The 27,633-nt window shown below is 35.0% G+C and overlaps 1 protein-coding gene across 5 annotated transcripts in view; it reads left to right on the forward strand.

Moving 5' to 3' along the window:
- Window positions 1–27,633, forward strand: part of LOC117224088 (uncharacterized) — a 211,503-nt gene that overhangs the window by 43,782 nt on the left and 140,088 nt on the right. Inside the window, exon 1 of one of the 5 annotated variants that reach the window (XM_076521445.1) lies at window positions 18,791–18,896. The exons of 3 other annotated variants lie outside the window; for them this stretch is intronic. In XM_076521445.1, coding sequence (XP_076377560.1) covers window positions 18,859–18,896 — 38 coding nt within the window. In that variant the 5' untranslated portion in view covers window positions 18,791–18,858. Of the gene's footprint in view, window positions 1–18,790; window positions 18,897–27,262; window positions 27,593–27,633 lie in introns of those variants that run through there. One more of the 5 variants, XM_076521448.1, reaches the window with a different exon arrangement.

Here is a 27,633-nt window from a genome sequence, read left to right on the forward strand (position 1 = left end):
GAAAATCACGATATATGGGTATAGGGTTGCTTCGAAATAACGTTTCGGAGCTTTTACATAGAGATATTTAAACTTTTGAGATCGCAAATGGAAGCTGGAAGAGAGTACTTTATGATAGAATTATTTAGATTTGTAGAAAAATTCGATGTAGAGGCGAAAATTGCGAAAAATCAGTCATAAGTATGGAAAAGCACGATATATGGGTATAGGGTTGCTTCGAAATAACGTTTCGGAGCTTTTACATAGAGATATTTAAACTTTTGAGATCGCAAATGAAAGCTGGAAGAGAGTACTTTATGATAGAATTATTTAGATTTGTAGAAAAATTCGATGTAGAGGCGAAAATTGCGAAAAATCAGTCATAAGTATGGAAAAGCACGATATATGGGTATAGGGTTGCTTCGAAATAACGTTTCGGAGCTTTTACATAGAGATATTCAAACTTTTAAGATCGAAAATGAAAGCTGGAAGGGAGTACTTTATGGTAGAATTATTTAGATTTGTAGAAAAATTCGATGTAGAGGCGAAAATTGCGAAAAATCAGTCATAAGTGTGGAAAAGCACGATATATGGGTATAGGGTTGCTTCGAAATAACGTTTCGGAGCTTTTACATAGAGATATTTAAACTTTTGAGATCGCAAATGAAAGCTGGAAGAGAGTACTTTATGATAGAATTATTTAGATTTGTAGAAAAATTCGATGTAGAGGCGAAAATTGCGAAAAATCATCATAAGTGTGGAAAAGCACGATATATGGGTATAGGGTTGCTTCGAAATAACGTTTCGGAGCTTTTACATAGAGATATTTAAACTTTTAAGATCGAAAATGAAAGCTGGAAGAGAGTACTTTATGATAGAATTATTTAGATTTGTAGAAAAATTCGATGTAGAGGCGAAAATTGCGAAAAATCAGTCATAAGTATGGAAAAGCACGATATATGGGTATAGGGTTGCTTCGAAATAACGTTTCGGAGCTTTTACATAGAGATATTTAAACTTTTAAGATCGAAAATGAAAGCTGGAAGGGAGTACTTTATGATAGAATTATTTAGATTTGTAGAAAAATTCGATGTACAGGCGAAAATTGCGAAAAATCAGTCATAAGTATGGAAAAGCACGATATATGGGTATAGGGTTGCTTCGAAATAACGTTCCGGAGCTTTTACATAGAGATATTTAAACTTTTAAGATCGAAAATGAAAGCTGGAAGAGAGTACTTTATGATAGAATTATTTAGATTTGTAGAAAAATTCGATGTACAGGCGAAAATTGCGAAAAATCAGTCATAAGTATGGAAAAGCACGATATATGGGTATGGGGTTGCTTCGAAATAACGTTTCGGAACTTTTCCATAGAGATATTTAAACTTTTGAGATCGCAAATGAAAGCTGGAAAAGGGTATTTTATGATAGAGTTATTTTGTTTCGTAGAAAAATTTAATTTTCAGGCGAAAATTGTGAAAAACCAGTCGCACGAGGACAACAGCACGATCTATAGGTTTGGGGTTGATTCGAAATAATTTTTCAATGCTTTTCCATGGAGATATTTAAACTTTTCAGACCGTAAATGAAAGCTAAAAAGTAGCACTTTTCGATAAATTTACTTAGCTTCGTAGGAAAATTCGATTTCAAGGTGAGAAAATTAAAAATTAAAAATCTATTAGAACTTAAACTTCTACCAAAATAAATTATAATCTAAAGCTTTTCAGAGGTCTATAAAAATCTATTATAATTCAGATTTCCAATAAAACTTCGTTATAATTGAATTTTATATAAAAATCTGTTACAACTAATCTCACCCCTGTTTGAAATTAATTATAATTTAAGTGTCTATTAAAAATCCATTACAATCCAACTATTTAAAAAATTCTATTAAAAAACCAACTAAAATTTAAATTTATATAAAAATCTATTATAATTTAACAGACCGATATCCAACAAGTTCGGCGGTTGCCATTTCGATCGTTCACTTTGTCCATCGACGTCCTCGTTCTAATAAAAATGCAAGAAGGTTACGTGAATCAGATTGTTCCTCTCCGATTGTTCCTTATCCAGTATCATTTCCTTCGTCGCGGACGGTTTTTCCTAGCTGGAAGTTCGCTTGGAATCGTGTCACCGTACGTTAATTACCGTCCGGGACCGACGTATAAAGCTGGATCGGGTCTTCCTCTGCTCGTAACTGGTCGCGTCCACGTAAGCGGCGTGTTCCTTCGACCGATAAAAACCCGTGACTACCATAAAATGGCACGTCGCGTAGGTTTCTGTGTCGTGATAATGGCACCATGGATCTTGATTAGCCAGAAGGAAAAAAACGATTAATCCTTTCAGCCTTGGTCTTTCGAATATACGGGTCGTTAGCTGCCATATTCGACCTGTTGCATCCTCCGCGAGAGACCTTGAACGTTGTCTCGGTGTCCAGGCGGTGCTTGAAATTTTCAGAAAAAATGTCCAACGTGCGAGTCTTTTTTAGATTAGCTTTCCCCGCGTTAGTCTTCGAGGATTCTGTTCAAAATTTCCCAGGCTGTAGTACATGCGAAATTGGGGGCAGTTTAAGTCATCGTTTCGCCGGCCTTGAATTTGTTTATGCAATATAAATGTTTGAATCTTGTCGTTTTTGTGAAATGTTTGTACTTGTGAATTTTTATTTTACAAACCAGTTATTGGATTGGGACGAACCTTTTTTTAATTCAATCTACAGGATTTGGTCTATAACTACGATTTTTGATGATTAAAAATATTATAAGAAAGTTGTAATAAAACATTATAAAGAAAACCGCATTTTGCTATTTCTCCCACTTTCTGTAGAAACACCTTGTACTTGTGAATTTTTATCTCCGATACTAATTATCGTATGGAGATGAACCTTCTTTTAATTCAATCTACAGGATTTGGTCTATAACTACGATTTTTAATGATTAAAAATATTATAAGAAAGTTGTAATAAAACATTATAAAGAAAACCGCATTTTGCTATTTCTCCCACTTTCTGTAGAAACACCTTGTACTTGTGAATTTTTATCTCCGATACTAATTATCGTATGGAGATGAACCTTCTTTTAATTCAATCTACAGGATTTGGTCTATAACTACGATTTTTTATGATTAAAAATATTATAAGAAAGTTGTAATAAAACATAAAGAAAACCTCATTTTGCTATTTCTCCCCCTTTCTGTAGAAACGCTTTGTACTTGTGAATTTTTATCTCCGATACTAATTATCGCATGGAAATGAACCTTTTTTCAATTAAATTTACAGGATTTGGTCTATAACTACGATTTTTGATGATTAAAAATATTATAAGAAAGTTGTAATAAAACATTATAAAGAAAACCTCACTTTGCTATTTTTCTCCCTTTCTGTAGAAACACCTTGTACTTGTGAATTAATAATAATATTAATAATAATTTAATAATTATCGTATGGAGATGAATCTTTTTTCAACTAAATCTATAGGATTTGGTCTATGATAACTTTTTACGATAGAAAATACTATAAGAACATCGTAATAAAAAAATTATAAAGAAACACCACATTTCGCAATTTATCTTTCTTTTTCTAAAATCACTTTGTATTTGAGAATTTCGTGTAATAATCATCGTATGGAGATAGCCCGTGACAAAAATGTGTTATTAATTTGCCCGTAACGATGGGATTTAAAGAAGCTGCGCGGAGAGAAAAGGATCATTCTGTTCCTGAAATGGCGACAAGCACGACGACAAAGAAAAACGTGTAAAAATCGAGATCGAGGACGCTGATTACGATGATCCATCTTCGTCGGGGAAAATTGGATGTGCGAAGATTCACGGGCAAGTTGAAAACATCAGGGGAACAGGATGCGCGTATTAATCTCTTGGTAAGATAAAGCTATAAACGAACTGGCGTGGATTCTGTTACAAAATAAACGCGAGGAACAAGATCAAAGCCAAGGAAAAACTCGAGATGTTGCATCGAGGCTTCACGGTGCGCAGCCAGGAGGATGCATCATCAGGAAACTGGATGTCTTCATTGATCTGGCGCCACTCGGAAGATAGACCCTGAAGATGAACATGAAGGACGTACTTCTTTCTAAAATAAGATCAGAACGATTTCAACGAGGACATTTAGCACCAGAAACTATCATAAATAGCTTGATTTGATGATCTGTTTATAGGCACTTATTCGCACGATCGGAAAACAGACCGTCACGGAACATAAGAAATCGCTCTAACATCGTGGAAAACGATCGTATCATGAATTTTAATAGCTCGTTGTAAAGAGGAAACTTCAGTCTTTAAGACCGTTGTTATTTCAATCGGGACAGCAATTTCTTATCGTCTCTAGAGATCAAAGAAGACGAAATTTATGAGACTTTCGAACAGGAATTTTTCAGCCTCTGCATGGCGTTAACAAATTATTGTGAAGAATGAGTATAGAGGTATGGAAGTAGAAACTTTGGCCTTTAAAATCAGCCTAGATAGATCGTCATATGATTTTTTTCCACAATGTTATAACAGTTTTAATATCGATATACTTTGCGGACATAGCTGACGCTGTTTCATGCAACTTTGTCTTCGAAGAACTTGATTATCGCTGTGTAACTTCACGAAAAAAATCGTACGATGAATTTCAATACCTCCTTATAAAGGGAAAACTTCAATCTTCAAGTCCATTGCTGTTTCAGTGAGGACAAAAATTTGTCATCTTCGCAAGAGTTTAAAGAAGACGAAATTTGTGAGATTTTTGAACAGGAATAGTGGTTTCATTTTTCCATCTGCTACATGATGTGCAAAAGTCTTCGTCAAAAATAAGATTGGTCAGATAATGTGGAAAGCTTCAAGGTTTAAAACAAGCGCATATAGATCCCTCTACGAGTTTCCTCCACGAAGTTACAACAGTTTCAATGTCGACGATTATAGGCACAGTTAATGCTGCTTTATTGATCGTTTTGCTATCTAAGGGCATGAACATGACTGTATAACTTCGCGAAAAAAAATCATACGACGAATATCAATAGCTTATTTTAAAGAGAAAACTTCAATCTTCAAGTTCATTGCTTCTACAGTCGGGAGAAAAATTTGGCATCGTCACTAAACATTAAATAACTCAAAATTTGTGAGATTTTGAAACAGGAAAAGCATCTGCGCTTTCCCACCTTCTGCACGTTTTGAAAAACTAATTCTGAAAAATCAGCCTAGGGTTATGAAAGTAGAAACTTCAAGGTTTAAAACGAGCCTATATTGACCATTACTCGATTCTTTTTCACGAAATTACAACAGAGTTTCAATATCAATATTCTTGGCGGACATAGCTGACGTTGTTCCATGCAACTCTGCCTTCTAAGAACTTGATTATCGCTGTGCAACTTCGCGCAAAAAAATCGTGCGACGAATTTCAATAGCTTATTTTAAAGAGGAAACTTCAATCTTCAATTCCATTGTTTCGTCAGTCGGGAGAAAAATTTCGCATCGTACCTAGTCATTAAATAGCTCGAAATTTATGAGATTTTGAAACAGGAAAAGCATCTTCGCTTTCCCACCCACTGCACGTTTCGGAAAAATAATTCTGAAAAATGAGCTCGGTAGTGTAAAAGTAGAAACTTCAAGCTTCAAGATGAGCCTACACGGATTATCATTCGATTCTTTTCCACGAAGTTACAACGTTCTCAATATCGACGTTCATAAACAGAGAGAACGTTATTTTATTCAACCCTGTTTTCCGTGAAAGCAAGCCTGCTCTCGCTATGCCGTCTACAAAGTTGCGATTAAAATGAGTTAGCGGATTGTTGGAACATCCGAATAAATGGACGAAAAAAATGCCTCGGGCGAGATACGTCGATCTAAGGGAAAGAAGAAGCGGAGGGGCGTCGTCGGGCCGAGATGAATTCCTACGGAAAAAGGAGCATCGAAAATTGATTTGAAGCTAAGCGAACAGGTTGAAAGCATCTCGTGGACACGGTGGAACAGGTATTTCCACGGTGATCGCCGCGCGCCGGCTACATTGAATGGGTAATCAAAGCAGAAACGAAGAGGCGCGAGGGCGAGGAAGCGAACGAGCAGAGCGCGAGCCGGCGGGCGCATGTTGCCGCAGATAAGAGAAACTGGTTGGGTTTCGATTTTCACGGGGATCCGCGGCCACGGGGCAAAAATCGGCGGGTTCTCGTTCGTTTTCTTGTTGGCATGCCGAGCGATAAGTGCGGTGTTAAGGTTACCTAAGCACTTTCTATGCCAACCGATGGCCGATCAGGCCGATTCCGAATGGAAATTATGTCGACGGGGCCGCTGTTACGTGGAATGTCGTTCCCTGATAATGAGGGACACCTCCAAGGATATCGTGGCTGCTCGATGCCTTTTCGTTTCATTCACCGCGGATTTCATTGACAGCAGGCTAACCGATGCCACCCTCGACCAGATTTCAAACAATTAGGCTAGTGGGCTCCATTATCCTAATTGTATAAATCTGGTTGATCAGTTAGCTGTGTTATGTATTTTGTGTCGCGACGAGTATACTCGTCACGGAGAAGTGGCAGTATTTTGTATCATGACGAGTATACTCGTCAGAAAGAACTGGCAGTATTTTGTATCATGACGAGTATACTCGTCAGAAAGAATTGGCAGTATTTTGTATCATGACGAGTATACTCGTCATGGAGAAATGACAGTATTTTGTGTCATGACGAGTATACTCGTCAGAGAGAACTGGCAGTATTTTGTATCATGACGAGTATACTCGTCAGAGAGAACTGGCAGTATTTTGTATCATGACGAGTATACTCGTCAGAGAGAACTGGCAGTATTTTGTATCATGACGAGTATACTCGTCAGAGAGAACTGGCAGTATTTTGTATCATGACGAGTATACTCGTCATGGGAAAGTGATAGTATTTTGTGTCATGACGAGTATACTCGTCAAGGGAAGTGACAGTATTTTGTGTCATGACGAATATACTCGTCTTGGGAAAGTGACAGTATTTTGCGTCATGACGAGTATACTCGTCAAGGGAAGTGACAGTATTTTGTGTCATGACGAGTATACTCGTCATGGGAAAGTGACAGTATTTTGTGTCATGATGACTATACTCGTCGTAGATAAATGACAGTATTTTGTGTCATGACGAGCATACTCGTCATCGCTTGATTCTCGCGGCACATATTGACGTGCGCTCTGAAAAGGAGATGTCACAGCTAACTGGTTAAGAAGGGGGGGGGGGCATTCAGGCGAAAATCAATCAACAGTAATTATCTAGATAATTTTTTGGAAAGATGAATTTTAATGGCATTTTTTACACTGATTCCTATTCAATTATATTGTACTTCAGCTATGTAATTCAAATCTTTCAGTTAATTTAACTACTAACTATTTTAATCACAAGTATGATTGAAATACAATGTAATTGAAATATAACGTAATTGAAATAGAACATAATTAAAATGCAATGTAATTGAAATACGACGTAATTGAAATATAATGTTATTGGAATAAATTTCTTCAAATTATTGCCCAGACCTATAAAAAAGTTAGATACATTTTTTCATGTTTTTTTTTAATTAAGTAAAGGATTTAATCATTATTTGCAATTGTAATTTGTTATTCATGAGGGCAACTGTACGTAGAAGATACAACAATAATATCCTTCTATTTGAAACCTTCTCATGGTCTTATCTATTTCTATCTTCTAATTTGTAATTTTAATTTAATTACATAGTAATTTGAAATTAATATAATCGAATTACTTAGTATTATGTAATTGTCCTCGTACTGAATTACGAATTACATTGTAATTTAATTGAATGGCGATTTGAAATTATTAATTACAATGTAACACAAATTGAATTATAATGTAATTGAATTACTTTGTAACTGTATTACAATGTAATTTAATTATAATTTAATTGGATTACTTTGTAATTGTATTATAATTTATTTGAGTTACTTCTTAATTGAATTATAATCTAAATGAATTGCTTCGTAATTGTGTGTGTGTGAATTATAATCTAATTTAATTGATTCGTAATTCAATTATAATTTAATTTAATTGCTTTATAATTGTATTGAATTACTTTATAATTGAATTATAATTGAATTGAATCACTTTATAATTGAATTATAATTGAATTGAAGTACTTTACAATTGAATTATAATTTAATTTAACCATAATTGGATTCAATTACGTTGTAATTATATTATAATTGAATTGAAGTACTTTACAATTGAATTATAATTGAATTGAAGTACTTTACAATTGAATTATAATTTAATTTAACCATAATTGGATTCAATTACGTTGTAATTATAATATAATGTAATTGAGTTACTTTATAATTGAATTATAATTGAATTGAAGTACTTTACAATTGAATTATAATTTATTTTAACCATAATTGGATTCAATTACGTTGTAATTATATTATAATGTAATCGAATTATAATTGAATTGAAGTACTTTACAATTGAATTATAATTTAATTTAATCATAATTGGATTCAATTACATTGTAATTATATTATGATGTAATTGAATTACTTTGAAATTATATCACGATGTAATTTAATTACTTTGAAATTATATTACGATGTAATTGAATTACTTTGTAATTGTATTATAATGTAATTGAATTACTTTGAAATTATATTACGATGTAATTGAATTACTTTGTGTAATTGTATTATAATGTAATTGAATTTCTTTGAAATTATATTAAGATGTAATTGAATTACTTTATAATTGTATTATAATGTAATTGAATTACTTTGTGTAATTATATTATAATATAATTGAATTACTTTGTAATTATAATTCGTCGATTAACTCTGCACATCGCCGATACTCGTTCGTACGTTCACTGTATCATTCGTATCTGTTTTTATCCATATTTCATTACATTATCCAGCAACATCGATCCATATCGCAAAGTCGATATATATATATATATATATACAGATAAAATATAATCGAATCGATGATATATATGTATATATATCGGCGATGTGCAGAGTTAATCGACGAATTATAATTACAAAGTAATTCAATTATATTATAATATAATTACACACAAAGTAATTCAATTACTTTATAATATAATTACACACAAAGTAATTCAATTACATTATAATACAATTATAAAGTAATTCAATTACATCTTAATATAATTTCAAAGGAATTCAATTACATTATAATACAATTACACAAAGTAATTCAATTACATCGTAATATAATTTCAAAGTAATTCAATTACATTATAATACAATTACAAAGTAATTAAATTACATCGTAATATAATTTCAAAGTAATTATATATATATATAGATACAGATCAAATATAATCGAATCGATGATAATCTTATATGTATATCCTGTGAGAAGCATTCCACAATAGGTACATTTGCCTTAGAACTACAGCTGGCCTACGGTTCGACAGTCGGGAGACAGAATCGATCGTGAATAGCGAAGCGAATTCATATCACTTCCCGCCGGTGAACGGAAACGGTCGGCCGCGCGGATGGAATAATTGAACGATTGGAAACCCGCTGGTGGATCGGCGATCAAGCTCGTTTCCCTGCAACTAGGCGGGGCACCTGATCGATGCACCCTCGTGCCAAATGGCTGCGTGTGGCTAATGCTAAACGGGCCTGATCCTCGCGGAATTCAGATCGTCGATCAACGACGCGCCTATCATTCTGATCATACGCTTTTACCCCGACTTGGCTGGCATTGATTTAAAAATAGAGACGCAACCACGATCGCGCCTCGTTCCTTTTGTTCCCTGTCCAGATGCGCGGACACGGTGCCATCGATCGTGCGAGACAATGGCGATTTCATCGGAAGATTTTCGAGCAGAAACGCGACGCGTTTTTTTCTTTTATCGGCGGCGATAGTCCTAAAAGCTGGTCTTTTTAGGAACCGGTATCCTCAAATTCATTCTCTTTTTGTTTATTATTTTTTATGCGAATTTAAGGCTGCAAGATCCTGCGAGAAATTAGTACAGTCGGTGTACAAAGTGTTCGTACACCATTTCAAAACGGGGTGATTTTCTTATTATTAGGTCAAGAGGTCTGAATTTTTTTTTTGGTGTTAGAGGAGTTAGTTTACTAGACGATGGTTAACAATTTCGATTGGTTGCAAGGATAAAGGAATTAAAAGACGGTGTTCTTTTTACAATTTTATGCGAGCTTAAAATTTATAAAATTCATTTTTTGGTGAATTGAAATGATTTCCGTGGTATTCCGAGAATTTCTGTCTTTTACATGCATAATTTTAACAAATATATACCGAATTGAATTTAATTAAAAAATTTAATATGACGCTGAATTGAATTTAAATAAAAGATTTAATATAATAATATAATATATTATTATATATTATATATTATATTATATATATATAATTATTGTGTTATTATATTATTATTATTATATATATATATATATATATATATATATATATATAACATATTATATATATTATTATTATTTAATATAATATAACAATATATCGCTCACAAAAATAATGGCGCAGAAAAATTTTAGATAAAAATCGACTGAATTTGACTGACTATAATTCCGTGAGAAATCGTCGTAGGACGATGAATTTTTTTTTAAATTAAAGCTTGACGCTTCTATTTTAAGAAGATATTTCTTGATAATAAGTTTGTTGCACCCTTATAACTGTAATGTTTTAAATATGAGGCCATGTTTGTCATGTTGAAAATTGCCAAGTTCGACGAAATGCACGGACTTTGTAAAATTTTGTTCGGAGATATCGTTTCCAGCCGAATGAACTTTGATCTTTTCCATTTAATTTAAAAAAAAATGAACGATGCTGCGATTTTTTTTCGCAAAGTTACAGCACTTTAAAGTGAAGAACAAAACGACAAAATCCGTGCATTTCGTCGAATTTGGTAATTTTCAATACGACAAACGTGGCTTCACATTTAAAGCGTTACAGTGGCAAGGGTGCGTCAAACCTAAAATCAAGAAATATCATCTTAAAGTAGAGGTTTCAAGCTTTAATTCAAAAGAAAAGCAGCCAACCTACGACGATTTTTCGCGGGGTTATAGTCACTTAAATTTGGTCAATTTTTATCGAAAATTTTTCTGTCCCATTATTTTCATGAACATTTTGTATCGAAATTAATTTTTTGCGGAGTTCTCGTTAGTCAAACATCGCCAATTTTGTTCCAAAACTGTTCGATGCTATAATTTTCAATACGACAAACGTGGCCTCACATTTAAAGCGTTACAGTGGCAAGGGTGCGTCAAACCTAAAATCAAGAAATATCATCTTAAAGTAGAGGTTTCAAGCTTTAATTCAAAAGAAAAGCAACCAACCTACGACGATTTTTCGCGGGGTTATAGTCACTTAAATTCAGTAAATTTTTATCGAAAATTTTTCTGTCCCATTATTTTCATGAACATTTTGTATCGAAATTAATTTTTTGCGGAGTTCTCGTTAGTCAAATTTCGCCAATTTTGTTCCAAAACTGTTCGATGCTATAATTTTCAATACGACAAACGTGGCCTCACATTTAAAGCGTTACAGTGGCAAGGGTGCGCCAAACCTAAAATCAAGAAATATCATCTTAAAGTAGAGGTTTCAAGCTTTAATTCAAAAGAAAAGCAACCAATCTACGTCGATTTTTCGCGGGGTTATAGTCACTTAAATTTGGTCAATTTTTATCGAAAATTCTTCTGTGCCATTATTTTCTCGAACATTTTGTATCGAAATTAATTTTTTGCGGAGTTCTTGTTAGTCAAACTTCGCCAATTCTGTTCCAAAACTGTTCAATGCTATAATTTTTCCGAGCAGTGTACAAAGTTAATTGTTCTTGATAATAATAAACTAGAGGCACAGTAACTGGCTCTACCACTCTACCCTCGAAACTTAGCGTCTCCAAAAAATCCAGCGTGTGTTCCGTTTTCACCGTAACTAACGCGTGCGTCCGATATTATCGGCTCGCTTGCGTCTTCCGATCGCTCACGATTTACAAGGCAAAAGTTAGAAAGCACGGCTTCCCCGTTCTCCTTCGTGGTCGTTCTCCTCCGAAACTCTCTGCGAGATCCTCCCTCGGATAAGAGCCGTGCGTCCGAGCGTGAACGCGCACAGGCGGCGTCCTCGCGGAACGCTTACGCGGACGCGCGCGATAACACGATCGCGTGAATTTATTGCTGAATTTACTTTCAAATTGCTCGCCGGCAATATTCAGATTTCTCGTCGCACTGTAATTTCGCGGGTTTCGGAGCGCGTTAAACGCCGGCCCGCCGACGGCTAATTACACCCGGCCGACTGATTTACGAGCTGACACCGACTCCTGTTGCAAAGTCTATTAGCAATTGGAAAATATCGCTCGCGCTGATTTATATCGGTCGTCCCATAGGCACGACGTTTTATTAAATAATTGAATAATCATGCCGTTCCGTTAAACGGGGATCTTGATAACGGGAGATATTCTTTCTAACCGTTCGATCGTTCCTAAAATCGCTCGCTTTCTCATCGATGGAAATTGTTGCAGGCGATTTTGATCAGTAGACTGCAGACGTTCCGACGCGAATTTCAAACGTGAAAAAATGAAAAATTAAAAAGAACTATCGATTATTTATTTGTAATATTTTTTTCAATTGTTTAAACAATTAACAAATCGTACGTCGCATGATAGATTTCGACATAAGAAGTAAGTTTTGTTCGAAGACTTTTTGTCTATTTCGTATAGTTTGCGAATTATAGCAATCGAGTGAAAAATAGATGAATATTTGGGGGTTAATTTCCACCACCTTAAAATGAATTTACGCAAGAAACAAAAATATTGCGTAATACATATCTATGTATGCTTCACATATCTCCGAAGTTTCAGAATTTTTTGAATTTCCCGGTTGCGGATCGTCTCTTGTCAGTTACAGGATTGTCTATGCAAAATGTAGTTAACTTGATTAAAAAATATACTTTTAGAAAATTGTGTTATCGATTTGAAAATGATTTACTTAATCAAAACATTCTGTACTGGGATCTGCACTGATCTGAAAATTAAAAAAGATTGGATAACTGTTAAATAATATATGTATAAAGTGACCCAAAAATTAGTCAAAATCGGGAAATGAGGAGTTCCCGAGTTCATTTGAAGTAACTTTTTCCTTAGCGCAAATGCAATCCGCGGCTTCGTTTACGAGTTATTAACGAAAAAGAGAGACCAATGAAAAGCGAGCTTGGTTGGCGCAAGGCGGCTGAGTCAATGAGTGGACGAACAAGGAGTTCTTTACTAAGCTCTGAATTGGTCTAGAAAATAAAAAAGAACAGGCTACTCAATTGCAACATTGTGTCTACTCTACCAAACAATAAACTTTTAGAGAATTGTGTTTTTGACTAAAAAATAAACTACTGAAATACTGAAACAGAAAGTCCTTTATTAAACTCTGAACTGGTCTAGAAAATAAGAAAGAACAGGCTACTCAATTGCAACATTGTGTCTACTCTACCAAACAATAAACTTTTAGGGAACTGTGTTTTTTACTAAAAAATAAACTACTGAACTACTGAAACAGAAAGTCCTTTATTAAGCACTGAATTGGTCTAGAAAATAAAAAAGAACAGGCTACTCAATTTCAACATTGTGTCTACTCTACCAAACAACATACTTTTAGAGAATTGTGTTTCTGACTGAAAAATTAATTAAGTACTGAAACAAAGAGCCTTATATTAAGCTCTGATCAGGTCTAGAAAATAAAAAAGAACAGACTACTCAATTGCAACATATTGTCTACTCTACCAAACAATAAACTTTTAGAGAACTGTGTTTTTTACTAAAAAATAAACTACTGAACTACTGAAACAGAAGTCCTTTATTAAGCTCTGAATTGGTCTAGAAAATAAAAAAGAACAGGCTACTCAATTTCAACATTGTGTCTACTCTACCAAACAACATACTTTTAGAGAATTGTGTTTCTGACTGAAGAATTAATTAACTACTGAAACAAAGAGCCTTATATTAAGCTCTGATCAGGTCTAGAAAATAAAAAAGAACGTGCTACTCAATTGCAACATATTGTCTACTCTACCAAAAAACATATTTTTAGAAAATTATGTTTCTCACTGAAAAATGAATCAACTACTGAAACAAGGAGTCCTTTACTAAGCTCTGATCAGGTCTAGAAAATAAAAAAGAACAGGCTACTCAATTGCAACATTGTGTCTACTCTACCAAACAACATACTTTTAGAGAATTGTGTTTCTGACTGAAAAATGAATCAACTGCTGAAACAAGGAGTCCTCTACTAAGCTTTGAACTGGTCTAGAAAAATAAAAAAGAACAGGCTATTCAATTGCAACATATTGTCTACTCTACCAAAAAACATATTTTTAGAAAATTATGTTTCTCACTGAAAAATGAATCAACTACTGAAACAAGGAGTCCTTTACTAAGCTCTGAACTGGTCTAGAAAAATAAAAAAAGAACGTGCTACTCAATTGCAACATTTTGTCTACTCTACCAAAAAACATATTTTTAGAAAATTATGTTTCTCACTGAAAAATGAATCAACTACTGAAACAAGGAGTCCTTTACTAAGCTCTGAACTCGTCTAGAAAAATAAAAAACAACGTGCTACTCAATCGCAACATTGTGCCCACTCCATCAAAAAATATACTTCTAGAGAACTGGATATGGTCCGCAAAACTACTCGATCTGGCTACAGACATCCGCAGAAAATATCAGAAATTAATAAGAAAATTTTGTCTGCAGTTAGTCGGCAGCGCATCTACTAAAGGAAGACTAGTCTACATTATACAACGATCACTCAAGAACGAGCCCAGCAATCCGGCGGTGTACTTTTACTTTCTCAACAATGTAGGAACCTCTTTCATCGGGCTCGGTCAGCAACCGTCAATCAGCAGCCTCTCGCCGAACATCATAATTCCCCGAATCACGGTTGCACCATTCATCGACTCACGGACACCCGGGGTTCGGACTCGGAGCGAGAGGAACCCAGTGTTTCGCCGCGGACGCCGGCAGGGCCTGGAAAATCGTGACAGTGAAAGGACAAGAGCAGCAACAACAGCTAGCTGGCGAAGCGAGGGCCGGCCGAAGTAAACGCCACGCATGTAAATTGTTCTACACTTTCTACGAATTCGCTCGGATTTTCTAAAGCACACGTCGAGAGACACTCCGTGAGAGATCAGCTGGCCGGGGAAACAGTGGCGGGAGATAACGGTGTATAATGAGGACATTCACGGGAGGACTCGAAATGCAATCTCCGCGGGCACCGACAAATTGTCTGAGAACAGTGTCGTTCTCAGCGCTGGCCCCGCAGTGCCGGGCGAACGGGCATGATTAATTATAATTGCGGATAATTAGTCGCTACCCCGCTGGAGATCCATCCTCCCACCAGTTGCGCAACACGCTGTCGTTTCGGCTCGATGGCCGGAGGTCCGGTGAATCGACGAAATTTCAAGCTTACGTATGCCTACGATAGCGAAACTTTCTTCGGTTTTCACTCTTGAATGGCGGACAAGCCGCGAACATTCACTTAATTAGTCATTCATCGTTCCACGTGTCGGTGAATGGCTATTAATCACTCGGAGACGTTATCTGTTCTATCGGGATCAGCGATACTCTATTGTTTGATATACCATTGATACTGTGTTGCACAGTCTCTAAAAATAGATACGAGAGCTTTTGGAAAAAATTCATGGTGTAATTGGGTCGATGACATAATGTCGTAGGGCGATGTGTGTACGTGTGTGTGTGTGTGCGTGTGAGTGTACACAATCATTCGATAAGAATTGTACTTAGGTGAATCTAATCTAGAGCTTGATAACAAACTGAGGACACAAGTCGATTGAATCGTTGCCAGAAACTATCGTTTCTCGTTTCTTGGTTTTGTTTATATATGGAACATATTTATGAAATATGTTCTTGTATAGGAAGAGGGAAATGTTGACCTGAAAAGACTTTAAAGTATCCAATTATAAGTAAATATTTATTATTAGGAAAAGTATCTTTGTGGTAAATCAGTATTCATCGTTGTAAAGAATAGTGTCACATATTGTTATAAAAGTCTGGGTTAGATTTACTGCCATGTTTAAGGAATTTATTGTCATTGTCTCATCATGGGGTCTATTGTCATGCTTAACTGATATTTTTTAAGTAACTAGTACAGTACAATATTTAGAAGATATGGTTTAAGTAACTGGTACAGTACATCGTTAATACAATACGATCGTTAATACAGTACAATCAGTAATTCATATAGCACAATACTTCAAAGACATGTTTCAAGTAACTAATATAGTACAATCCTTAAAAGATGTTAGTATTTTCTTAGTAATTTTTTAAGTATTAAAAGACATGCTTTATATAATAGATATATTTTCACTAATTCATATAGCATAATATTTCAAAGATATGTTTCAAATAACCAGTATAGTACAATCCTTAAAAGATGTTAGTATTTTCTTAGTAATTTTTTAACTATTAAAAGACATGCTTTATATAATAGATATATTTTCACTAATTCATATAGCATAATATTTCAAAGATATGTTTCAAGTAACCAGTATAGTACAATCCTTAAAAGATGTTAGTATGTTCGTAGTAATTTTTTAACTATTAAAAGACATGCTTTATATAATAGATATATTTTCAGTATATATATAATTCATATAGCACAATACTACAAAGATATGTTTTAAATAACTAGTATAGTACAATCCTTAAAAGATGTTAGTATTTTCTTAGTAATTTTTTAAGTATTAAAAGACATGTTTTATATAACTAGTATAGCAGATACTTAAAACATATTTGTTTTAAGAATCAAAATATATATTTTAAGTAATTAGTACTGCATACACTTAAAAGATATTTTTTAAGTATTAAAACATATGCTTTGAATAACTAGCATAGCATATACTTAAAAGATACTTTTGAGGTATTTCTGAAGTATCAAAAGACATGTTTTAAATGACTACACAGTATTAACACAACATCCAATAGACACTTCTCAAGTAAACAGTCTAGCCTCTACATATAAATACTATAAAAATTAGTATGCCAAACATTATAAAACGCTGCAGAATTTGTAGAACGATCAACGAGCTAATTGTGAAAGAAATGTAAAGAAAAGAACGCTCTACAGGCATTGTATGAAATGCATTGTTCCACTATACTATTGTACCGTTGTGTACAGTGACAGGCGCCTGTTGCGCTGCAACCAGTCTTGCACGCGAGCCAGACGGGTTGCTTACTTCGCGGCGACTGCTTACTTTATGGGGGAAAGTCAGCTATCTCGTTACACTCGAGCGATTTCAACTTATACATATTTCCTATTTGATACCGATTTGCACGCGAGTCGGCGCATATACATCGTAGTACAATGTTCCAGGTAATTACCATTAGCTGCGAACTATCGGTTGGTACTTTTTAACTCTTCAATTTATTTGTTCAAGTGAAATCTCGGGAATGTTTCTACATACGTATTAAACCGATCCTTTCTCCCGTCGCGATTAACGCAACTGGGTAAAATAATATTTCAAATGGCGAATAATGAATAAATCTCAAAAAGTAAAATATTTTATTTCTTCGAAAGAATGTACTTTTATATATAAGATATTTTATTCGTTGCAATTTGTGAGATAATAGATAAAGCAGCATTTCATTTGAAAAACACTACAAATCTTTGTGCCGTTATTCGGAATATTTTATTTTCTTAATTTGTTATCGTCAAATAAAATGTTCTTATCTTACTAGATCGTAGCGTAAAATATAATTATTTTGATGCTATCAAATGATTTCATATTTCATTTCACATTTTAGCTTTGAGAATTTCCAAAATAGATTATTTTATTTTACATTTTACATTATCAAAATAATATATTTATTTCATGCTTTAGCTACAGATTATCAAAATCAAATATTTCATTTATTGTAAATGTCCTATTTGAAATGCTGTTTTATTTAAATTGCGAGGAATCCATCATTTCAATGATGTTTTCCATATATATTACCCAGCTCTTGTCATGATCGTCTTGTCATGGTCGTGTCTAGATCGTAGCGTAAAATATAATTATTTTGATGCTATAAAATGAAGTACTTTTCCTCTGCGTTATAAACGTACAATATTTCATTTCACATTTTAGCTTTGAGAATTTCCAAAATAGATCATTTTATTTTACATTTTACATTATCAAAATAATATATTTATTTCATGCTTTAGCTATAGATTATCAAAATCAAATATTTTATTTATTGTAATTGAATTCCCAAAATAGATAATTTTATTTTACATCTTACATTATCAAAATAATATATTTATTTCATGCTTCAGCTACAGATTATCAAAATAAAATATTTTATTTATTGTAAATGTCCTATTTGAAATGCTATTTTATTTAAATTGCGAGGAATCCATCATTTCAATAACTTTTTCCACAAATATTACCCAGCTCTTGTCATAAATTCTACACGTTCTCCTTACAAAATAAAAGCTAGATCATTTGAAATAATAATAAATTATCCGGAAAGAGAGAGAGAGTAGGAAGTATATTAGAAAAATACGAAATAATCTTGCAGAGATCAATTTCGAGCACGTCTTTCAACGCGCGAACAAACAATCTGAGCGCCGCGTGCGACGAACAGTTGTTCCCTTTCAAGGAACTGTTCTCGGCTCGAATTGAATCGAACGGGAGAGCCAATGGCAGAGCAGCCGGCGATTACAATCCCGCGCGCGCAAAACCCGACTGTTCGGCAGCTGGCTGCGCGGTGTTTTGGCACGTGACTGTTTCCAACGGTCGCGGCGCACCATGCGTGACCCTCGCGCGCACCCCTAGTGTGTTTTCAAAGGAGTTCGCGTGAAGCGCTCGCCGCGGTTGTGTGCGTCGGCGAAGAAAACCGGAGGAAAATGGGCCTGAAACTGCGTAACATCTTCACCGGACTATGGTGAGTCGATTCCCATTTCTATTCCGCGCCGCCGATACTAATTTTAACGGGTTTCCATGCTGCCAATCCGACGATTGCCCGACCGTTAGAACACGCGTAGCCACGAGTAACCTCTTACGGTCTATTTCGCCGGCTGTCGAGGACATTTTGTTTCGTATTTCGGCGGACGACTGTTTGCCGTATTAATTCGTCGGAGATGTTCGCACGGTCGCGGAAGTTTTTGTGGCTAATGTGATCTATGAATTTCGCCTGTTCGATGATGTGTTTGTGAATTTCGACCGTATAGGTTGTGATTAGGCTGTGTTACATTGTGGATATTGCGCAAAGGTTAGTTTGTAGAAGATCGACTGTTCGAAGATTATTTGCCATACTTCAGCGCTCGATTAGGGCGCTTCGTATTTGTACCGTTAATTATATATATATTATAATATATATAATATAATATAATATAATATAATATAATATAATATAATATAATATAATATAATATAATATAATATAATATAATATAATATAATATAATATAATATAATATAATATAATATAATATAATATAATATAATATAATATAATATAATATAATATAATATAATATAATATAATATAAATTATATTTATATATTATATATTATAATATATATTATACATATTATAATTTATTGCTGTTTTAACGTGCTGTTTATATCCATGCAATGAAACGTTCTCACCGGAATTCGTGAATTTGTTTATAGAAACTCTTTCCGTACACAGTTTAATATTTTTATTTTATCGAGAACTTCGATCGAAAGTCGGACGGTGCCAATTAATTTCAAACAACAAAGTGCAATTCTCAGGATGTAATTTTGAGCAAGTCGACCCACTTTCGCATAATTGTATGCGATTATGCTGAATTTTTCGATATCGGTGATGCGTTTGATGTTCAATCGCAAATTAAAAAGTGTAATAAAATAACAAATACAAGCTAGAGAAACAGCGTGTCGGGATCATTAACAGTTAGTGGACTGTGACCATCGCATCGGAAGGTGGTTTGACGAACGTTCACCGATAATTGTGTCTTCGAGAAAAGTATATGTTCCGCGAAACCGGCTGGCATCTTCTTCTTGCAGTTATTGCAATCCTGTCCTGCCCGTAGAGTCGCGAGTTTCCCGAAAAGAGCTCTGTAAGGGACCGCCGCACGCTGTTGATACACTTTTTTTCGACTGTTCGAACGGGGTCGTCAACCCTTCGTTGACAATCGTCCTTAAAAACAGCACTCTGCTTTACGGAAATGAATTTTTTTGGTTCGAAAGATACCATTAATATTCGGACACCTTTTAAGACAGAATAACCTTTTTAAAGGTGATTGAAATGACTTATTTTGTTTTGAGATGTTTTACACAGAACTATTTTACTAGGCAATGTCTACAAATTTGTTTCCTCTGAATTAAAATCAAAACTTTCTCAGTCTTGAATCTTGGAATCCTGTGATTATTAAGTAACGCGAATTTTAAATTTTACGAGTCCTGAATTCTGTGAGTCTTGAATTTTGTGAGTCTTGAATCTTGTGAGTCTCGAATCTCATGAATTTTGAACTTTCTAAATCTTTGAGTCTTGTCAGTTTTAAATCTTGTGAGTTTTTAATATTGTTAATTTTGAGTTTTGTGAGTCTAGAATCTTCGGAATATTAAATTGTCTAAGTTTTTTGAATCTGATAAGTTTTGAATCTTGCGAGTCTTTAATATTGTTTAATCTTGAATTCTGTGAGTCTTGAGTCTTTTGAGTCTTGAATCTTGTCAATTTTGAATCTCGCGAATTTTGAGTTTTGTGAGTCTCGAGATTCGTGAGTCTTGAATCTTTTGACTTCTTTGAGTTTTTGAGTCTTGAATCTTGAATTTTATACCTTGAGCCTTTTTAGTCCTGAGCCTGTTCGGTCTTAAATCCCGTAAGTTTTTAATTCTTCAGTTTAAATCTTGTGAGTCCTGTTTCTTAAATCTTGTGAGTCTTGAGTCTTAAATCTCGTGAGTCTTGAGTCTTAAATCTTGCGAGTTTTGAGTCTTAAATCTTGTGAGTTCTGAAACTTAAATCTTGTGAGTTCTGAAACTTAAATCTTGTGAGTTCTGAAACTTAAATCTTGTAAGTCATGAGTCTTAAATCTTATGAGTCTTGAGTCTTAAATCTCGTGAGACTTGAGTCTTAAATCTTGCGAGTCTTGAGTTTTAAATCTTGTGAGTTCTGAAACTTAAATCTTGTGAGTTCTGAAACTTAAATCTTGTGAGCCTTGAGTCTTAAATTTCGTGAGACTTGAGCCGTAAATGTCGTGAGTCTTGAGTCTTAAATCTTGTGAGTTCTGAAGCTTAAATCTTGTGAGTTCTGAAACTTAAATCTTGTAAGTCATGAGTCTTAAATCTTATGAGTCTTGAGCCTTAAATCTCGTGAGACTTGAGTCTTAAATTTTGCGAGTCTTGAGTTTTAAATCTTGTGAGTTCTGAAACTTAAATCTTGTAAGTCATGAGTCTTAAACCTTATGAGTCTTGAGTCTTAAATCTCGTGAGACTTGAGTCTTAAATCTTGCGAGTTCTGAAACTTAAATCTTGTGAGTTCTGAAACTTAAATCTTGTAAATCGTGAGTCTTAAATCTTATGAGTCTCGAGTCTCATGATTCTTTAGTAAGAGCCTTAAGTCTTGCCCGTGAGTTCTCTAAGTAGTACATCCAAAGAAGTGAAGAATAAATGTTCGCTTTCTCGCGTTTTCTAGCAAATAAAATTAAATTGTTCAAATCCCCCGTACTATAACTCATCGAGAACAGGTTTAAAAAACAAAAATATTCTACAGCTTGGTGTAGACGACATTTCTGTCGTCCATTATTTGGAAATCTCCGTCGTACAGCGGCGATCGTTTCTATCCGCCAGAGTTACCGTTCACGCTTCTCTCGGCATGCCACGTTAATTGCATGCTTTCGATTCAGGTCTCTCTACAGAATCGCATGGTACCATATATTCGCCACTTTGTATAATAACGTTAATATCGCGGCCCGAACGATGAGGGTACCACGTATTTGCATGACGCGCGAGAGAAATTCTGTGTCGACGAACCGTTAGATTGCCACCTGTTCGATGGGTTTCGCGATGCGAGGGCGATTTTATACGAACCCGGCGCGATATTTGCATTAAAAATGTCTCCTAAAAGCCGTCAGGTCGATGCGGCCCGAGAAGGGAAACCGAAACAATTAACCAGAACCGTAAAATTCCCACCGTGTCACCGGCAGTGCCTACAATCTCCTTCAAAGACGCCCTTGCACTGTTTGTACTAGATTCGTTTGCATGCACGAAATCGTATAAATTAAACATAATGAGACGACGACTCGTTTAAATAATTCCTTGAAACGATTTATTGCGAGTAAGTGCCTTTGAGATGTGCAAAAAATCAGTCCGATTCTAAAGTATCATTGAAAACTCTTCTGAAAAGAAAACATCGAACAACGACGACGTTTGAGAACCACTGAGTATCGTTTAAAAATTCATTTTCTAAGTTGAGAAACACTGGCGCATTCAAAAATTCATAACGTGAAGATGCGCGTTCGGTAGTCGAATCGAAGTTTAAAATGTCAAAATATGTGTTCGATAATCTAATGTTATGTAAGAGAAATAGTTGCAAGATTTTTTGCCATATAAAGATGCGTTCAAGAGTCGAATTTAATTTGAACAATTTGCTTGGGATTATTTTCTGCTTAAAAACTTGAGAACCACTGGAACGAAAACACCTGAATATGTTCAAATAAGACAGGCGTTGAATAATTAATTCAATGTCAAAGACAGAAAAGCATTTTATCGTTAGAGTGAGTTTTTAGAAAATCGAGGTTGTGAGGACCGCTGAAACTGCATCAAAGTTCATAGAATAAGGATGCATTCGGTGATTGAATTTAATGTTTACAATCCTCTTAGAATTATCTTCTGCTTCAAAAATGGTGAACGGAAAGATGGAGAAATATTTCACTGACAAGGAAATTTTCTAGAGAATCAAGGTTGAGAACCATTGCAGTAACTGCATCAAAATTCATTAAATAAGGATGCATTCGGTGATTGAATTTAATGTTTGCAATTCTCTTAGAACTATCTTCTGCTTCAAAAATAGTGAACGAAAAGATGGAGAAATATTTCAGTGATAAGGAAAATTTCTAGAGAATCAACGTTGAGAACCACTACAGTAACTGCATCAAAATTCATTAAATAAGGATGCATTCGGTGATTGAATTTAATGTTTACAATTCTCTTAGAACTATCTTCTGCTTCAAAAATAGTGAACGGAAAGATGGAGAAATATTTCAGTGATAAGGAAAATTTCTAGAGAATCAAGGTTGAGAACCACTACAGTAACTGCATCAAAATTCATTAAATAAGGATGCATTCGGTGATCGAGTTTAATTTGAACGATTCGCTTAGAATTATTTTCTGCTGGAAAAAATTGAGAACCACTGGAACGAAGACACCAGAATGTTGTTCGAACAAGGCACGCGCGTCGAATAATCGAATTTAATGTGGAAGACAGAGGAGTGTGTTTTATCGTTAGAGAGAGAATTTTTATAGAAAATCAAGGTTGAGAACCGCTGCACCCGGTTCCCAAACGTTCGTGCGCCGGTGTTTGCTAAGCGCGCCGATCTTATTGTCTCGCTCTGGTATTTATGTAGACAATTAGAAAGAGAGTTTTTGCGGCGGTCGTGTCGTCGCCAGCAGGAAATAAACAATTCCATTATCACGGAGAGGCGTCCTTGCATACCTGTCGAACCGCAAAAACGCGGGAGAATCGCGGTGAATTTAATGTCGTCCGACCGAGTCTTGTTTCTCGTGGCTCGTTTCCCGCCGGCTCTCTACGCAAAGGCCGGTAAATTACTCTCGTAAATACTTCGATACGTTGGATGCACGCTCTACGGGCGGCTCTTATCAACCGGAAACTCGTAAATTCGCCGGTGATCCTGGAAAAACGGGAAATAAGAGGCTCGCGAGAGCCGGCCGAGGCTCGTCGGCCGTTTCACCTAAACCACCGGCGGTATTACGTCTTGATTTACGACGACGGTCTGACCGAGTATCCCGGTGCGTGACCTTGAAACTGACCTTATACCACACTCCGTCAACCTTGAACGCCGACGCTGATCGTCAGAGGCTGCGGTTTCGATGAAATTATTCCCATCGGTCGTTTCAATTTCGTTTTTACTGACTCTGTTCAATTATTGAATTCTCCAAAGAACACAATCCAAGGCACTTCGCACAATTATTAGCGCCCCTTGGTACGTTAGCAATGAAACAATTCATAATGATCTCGGTATTCCCTTCGTCATTGACACCATCCATGAAAGAAGTAGGAAGCACTTCACTAAATTAAGCGAACACACAAATCCACTAATTATGCCACTCATACAACAACAATACAGCAGAAGACTAAAAAGAAGATGGCCAATCGACCTTAAATGAGGTTCAGGAGGACTTTTCATTGGGAAAGCCCTCATCATGCTATTAACGGACTACACACCAAGTCCCCAGCGATCACATCGGCCCATAGAATTTGTATTCTGATTGCTGATTTCTAATAAAAAAAAAAAAAAAAAAAAAAGAAAAAAAAAATTATTGAATTTATGTATGTGGCATCAACGTAGTTGACCCTTTGCACTCGAATGGTGACTCTGAGGCACCACTAAGATTTGTTACATCACGTTTCAAGATAATTTTTATATATCAACGAAGTTTAGATTTAAAAAATTGTTAAGAGGGTAATTGTTGTGCGACTCCGAAGAGTCAATTTCATATACATAAAATGCATTTTGCCGTATAAAATAAAAACACTATAAGCTGGAAAAATAATTTTATATTTACAGTTAAAATAGCTTCGAGTGCAAAGGGTTAAACATAAATCATGGGGCTGCTTCGTGAAAGAAAACAGGTGATATTTTTGGTTAAATGTTTATTTGTATTCTGTCTTTTTTAACCCTGAAACAGTCGCGTGGGGTGTTCGACACCCCAGCCATTTGTTCTATGATTTACGTTTCTTTATTTTTTTAGCGAAATGTTAAGCGGTGTCACAGTAGCGTGAATTTGATCTCGGTATTATTTTTACAAGTCTCTTGCACCCCACGCACCCCTTTTTATGTAACTTTAACTGAGATGCTCGGGTTAATTATTATTATATATTATTATATATTATATTATATTATATATTATTATATATTATATTATATTATATATTATATTATATTATATATATATATTATATATTATTATATATTATATTATATATATATATTATATATTATTATATATTATATTATATTATATATATATTATATTATATATATATTATATATTATTATATATTATATTATATTATATATATATTATATTCTCGTTTATTTACAAATTGTTGATAAGTAAATATCCATACAAAAAAGAATGTAAAAATGCGTAGAACGCTATCCACCTCGTCTGGTCGCTATTCTAGACGCAAATGAGATGCAGAACGTCTTGCACGAGCTTATTATAGCATCCCGACCACTGGCTCGTGTTGGTAGTGGGGGTAATGACATTAGGAGAAAGGTGGAAGACTGCTTCATTCATTATGACATGCATTTGTCTGTAATTTAAACAATTACTTGATGAAATGAAAATACATTATAAATCACAAAACCAAGTGATTATATTGTTTAATGAGAACCGATAAACTTCGTGAAAATTTCTGTTTGTAATTATTTCATCTTGTCCTTATTTATATAGGCAGAAGAATATATAATATTTGATGAAATGAAAATACATTATAAACCACAAAACCGAGTGATTATATTGTTTAATGAAAACCGATAAACTTCGTGAAAATTGACTTCTTGAAAATTTCTGCTTGTAATTATTTCATCTCGTCCTTATTTATATAGGCAGAGTAATACATAATACTTGATGAAATGAAAATACATTATAAACCACAAAACCAAGTGATTATATTGTTTAATAAAAACCGATAAACTTCGTGAAAATTGACTTCTTGAAAATTTCTGTTTATAATTATTTCATCTCGTCCTTATTTATATAGACGGAAGATAAAATTTTCCTTTATAATTATTTTCATGTATTATTAAAAGTCACGTCTGTTTATGAAATGAAAGTTCACGGACTAATGTTCCATTGCCCGAATTGTTCTGTGGCAATATCTGTTTACAAACTGCACACGTACGTATGATGTCCTACGTTTGACTGAATGTACCTGAAACAGAATAGTTTAGTACGAAGTTGACAGTGTACACCAGGGCTGTCAAACTCGAAAGCTAACTTGGGCCAAATAAACAATGCTTAACTTTAGGTGGGCTGCAAAAGAAAAAATGTTCATAGAAACAAATATTTAATATAAATAAATATTTAATAATAATATATACAAATATTTAATAATAATATATACAAATATTTAATAAGCATATATAAAGTTAAATTATTGTTTACGTCCTGATACTTGACATCTCTTCTCTGATACTATCTTTCCTATTTCGGGAGAAATTTTATTGGCCGAAACTACTTTCAAAATTTCTAATTCACATTTCTATTTTATTTTTACTTTGCGTCGGATATATTGACTGGGCCGCAAAAATGTTCATCTCGGGCCGCATGTTGACGCGAGTTTGACACCCCTGGCGTACGCCATCACAATGGTAGCGAAACGGAAACGTAGTTTGGAATATCGGAACTAAATACGAAATAATAAAATTTCTCGAACGCGGTGAAAGTGCGGCAAGCATTTGCATAAATTCGTGGTGTAGGTAGATCTACGATTAACAGACATTCAAAATCGAAAAAGTGAAATTGAAAGTTATATTCTCCGTGTAAATTCGTCGGATGTTAGTATCTGTAGGAGAAACTTGATGCATCGAAAAAATGAAAATACGGATGTTTCATTTCAATGGTTTTGGCAAAAAAGGGACAGAGACGTATCAATAAGTTGACCTATGTTACACGAGATTCATAAATTCGTGAACTGTTAATTTTCTTTTCTTCGTGTAAAGAACAAAGAATTATTGGAATAAGGAATTTTTCGAATTATTCGAATAAAAATACATTGAATAATTTACGACAGATAATGAATTATTCGACTAAAACATTCGACTAAAAGTAAAAGGAATTCGTTTGGATAATTATCTTAGATAAATATTTATTCGAAACGACTTAAACAATGCCCAATTCTGTTTTGTAAAACGTTTAAATAATCCGAAAACTCTCGCGAGAATCCCGAAAACGCGCCAATCGTTCGCGCGGGGTCGACGCCGGCCGGGAACATCCGAGCGCGGCCGAGCCCGGCCGAACGAGCGGCGACGGCGAGCGAACGCGAAAATTGCCGAAGTTAGCCGCGCGAAAGCCGTTACCTGCGTTCAGTCGTAGTCTGGCGGTGCGCAGGTGTTGACTGTCTCGTGTCGCCGAGGACCACGTGTGCTTTAAATCGTGTCTTTCCAAGCGGAAATCAGCTACGTTACCGAACCGTTTGAACGAAGTCTGCCGCGCGACAGGCATGTGTCTATCGTTCGGGAGCCGTTGAAACGTTTTCCGGAGGCTGTCGCGAGCGGGAAGTGTCAGTGAATTGAAAGCGAATAATTCGTGCGCGATCAGTGACTGGAAAGGAAAGCAGCATCTCCGCGAGACCGAGCGCGCGCACACGTTCGACGACCGCGATGACACCGGCGTGGATTTAATTACGAGGTTAGTCGACTATCGTTGTTTTCAAGGGCAACTGTTTCGCG

The sequence above is a fragment of the Megalopta genalis genome, chromosome 5 (genome assembly GCF_051020955.1).
Source record: "Megalopta genalis isolate 19385.01 chromosome 5, iyMegGena1_principal, whole genome shotgun sequence".
NCBI lineage: Eukaryota > Metazoa > Arthropoda > Insecta > Hymenoptera > Halictidae > Megalopta > Megalopta genalis.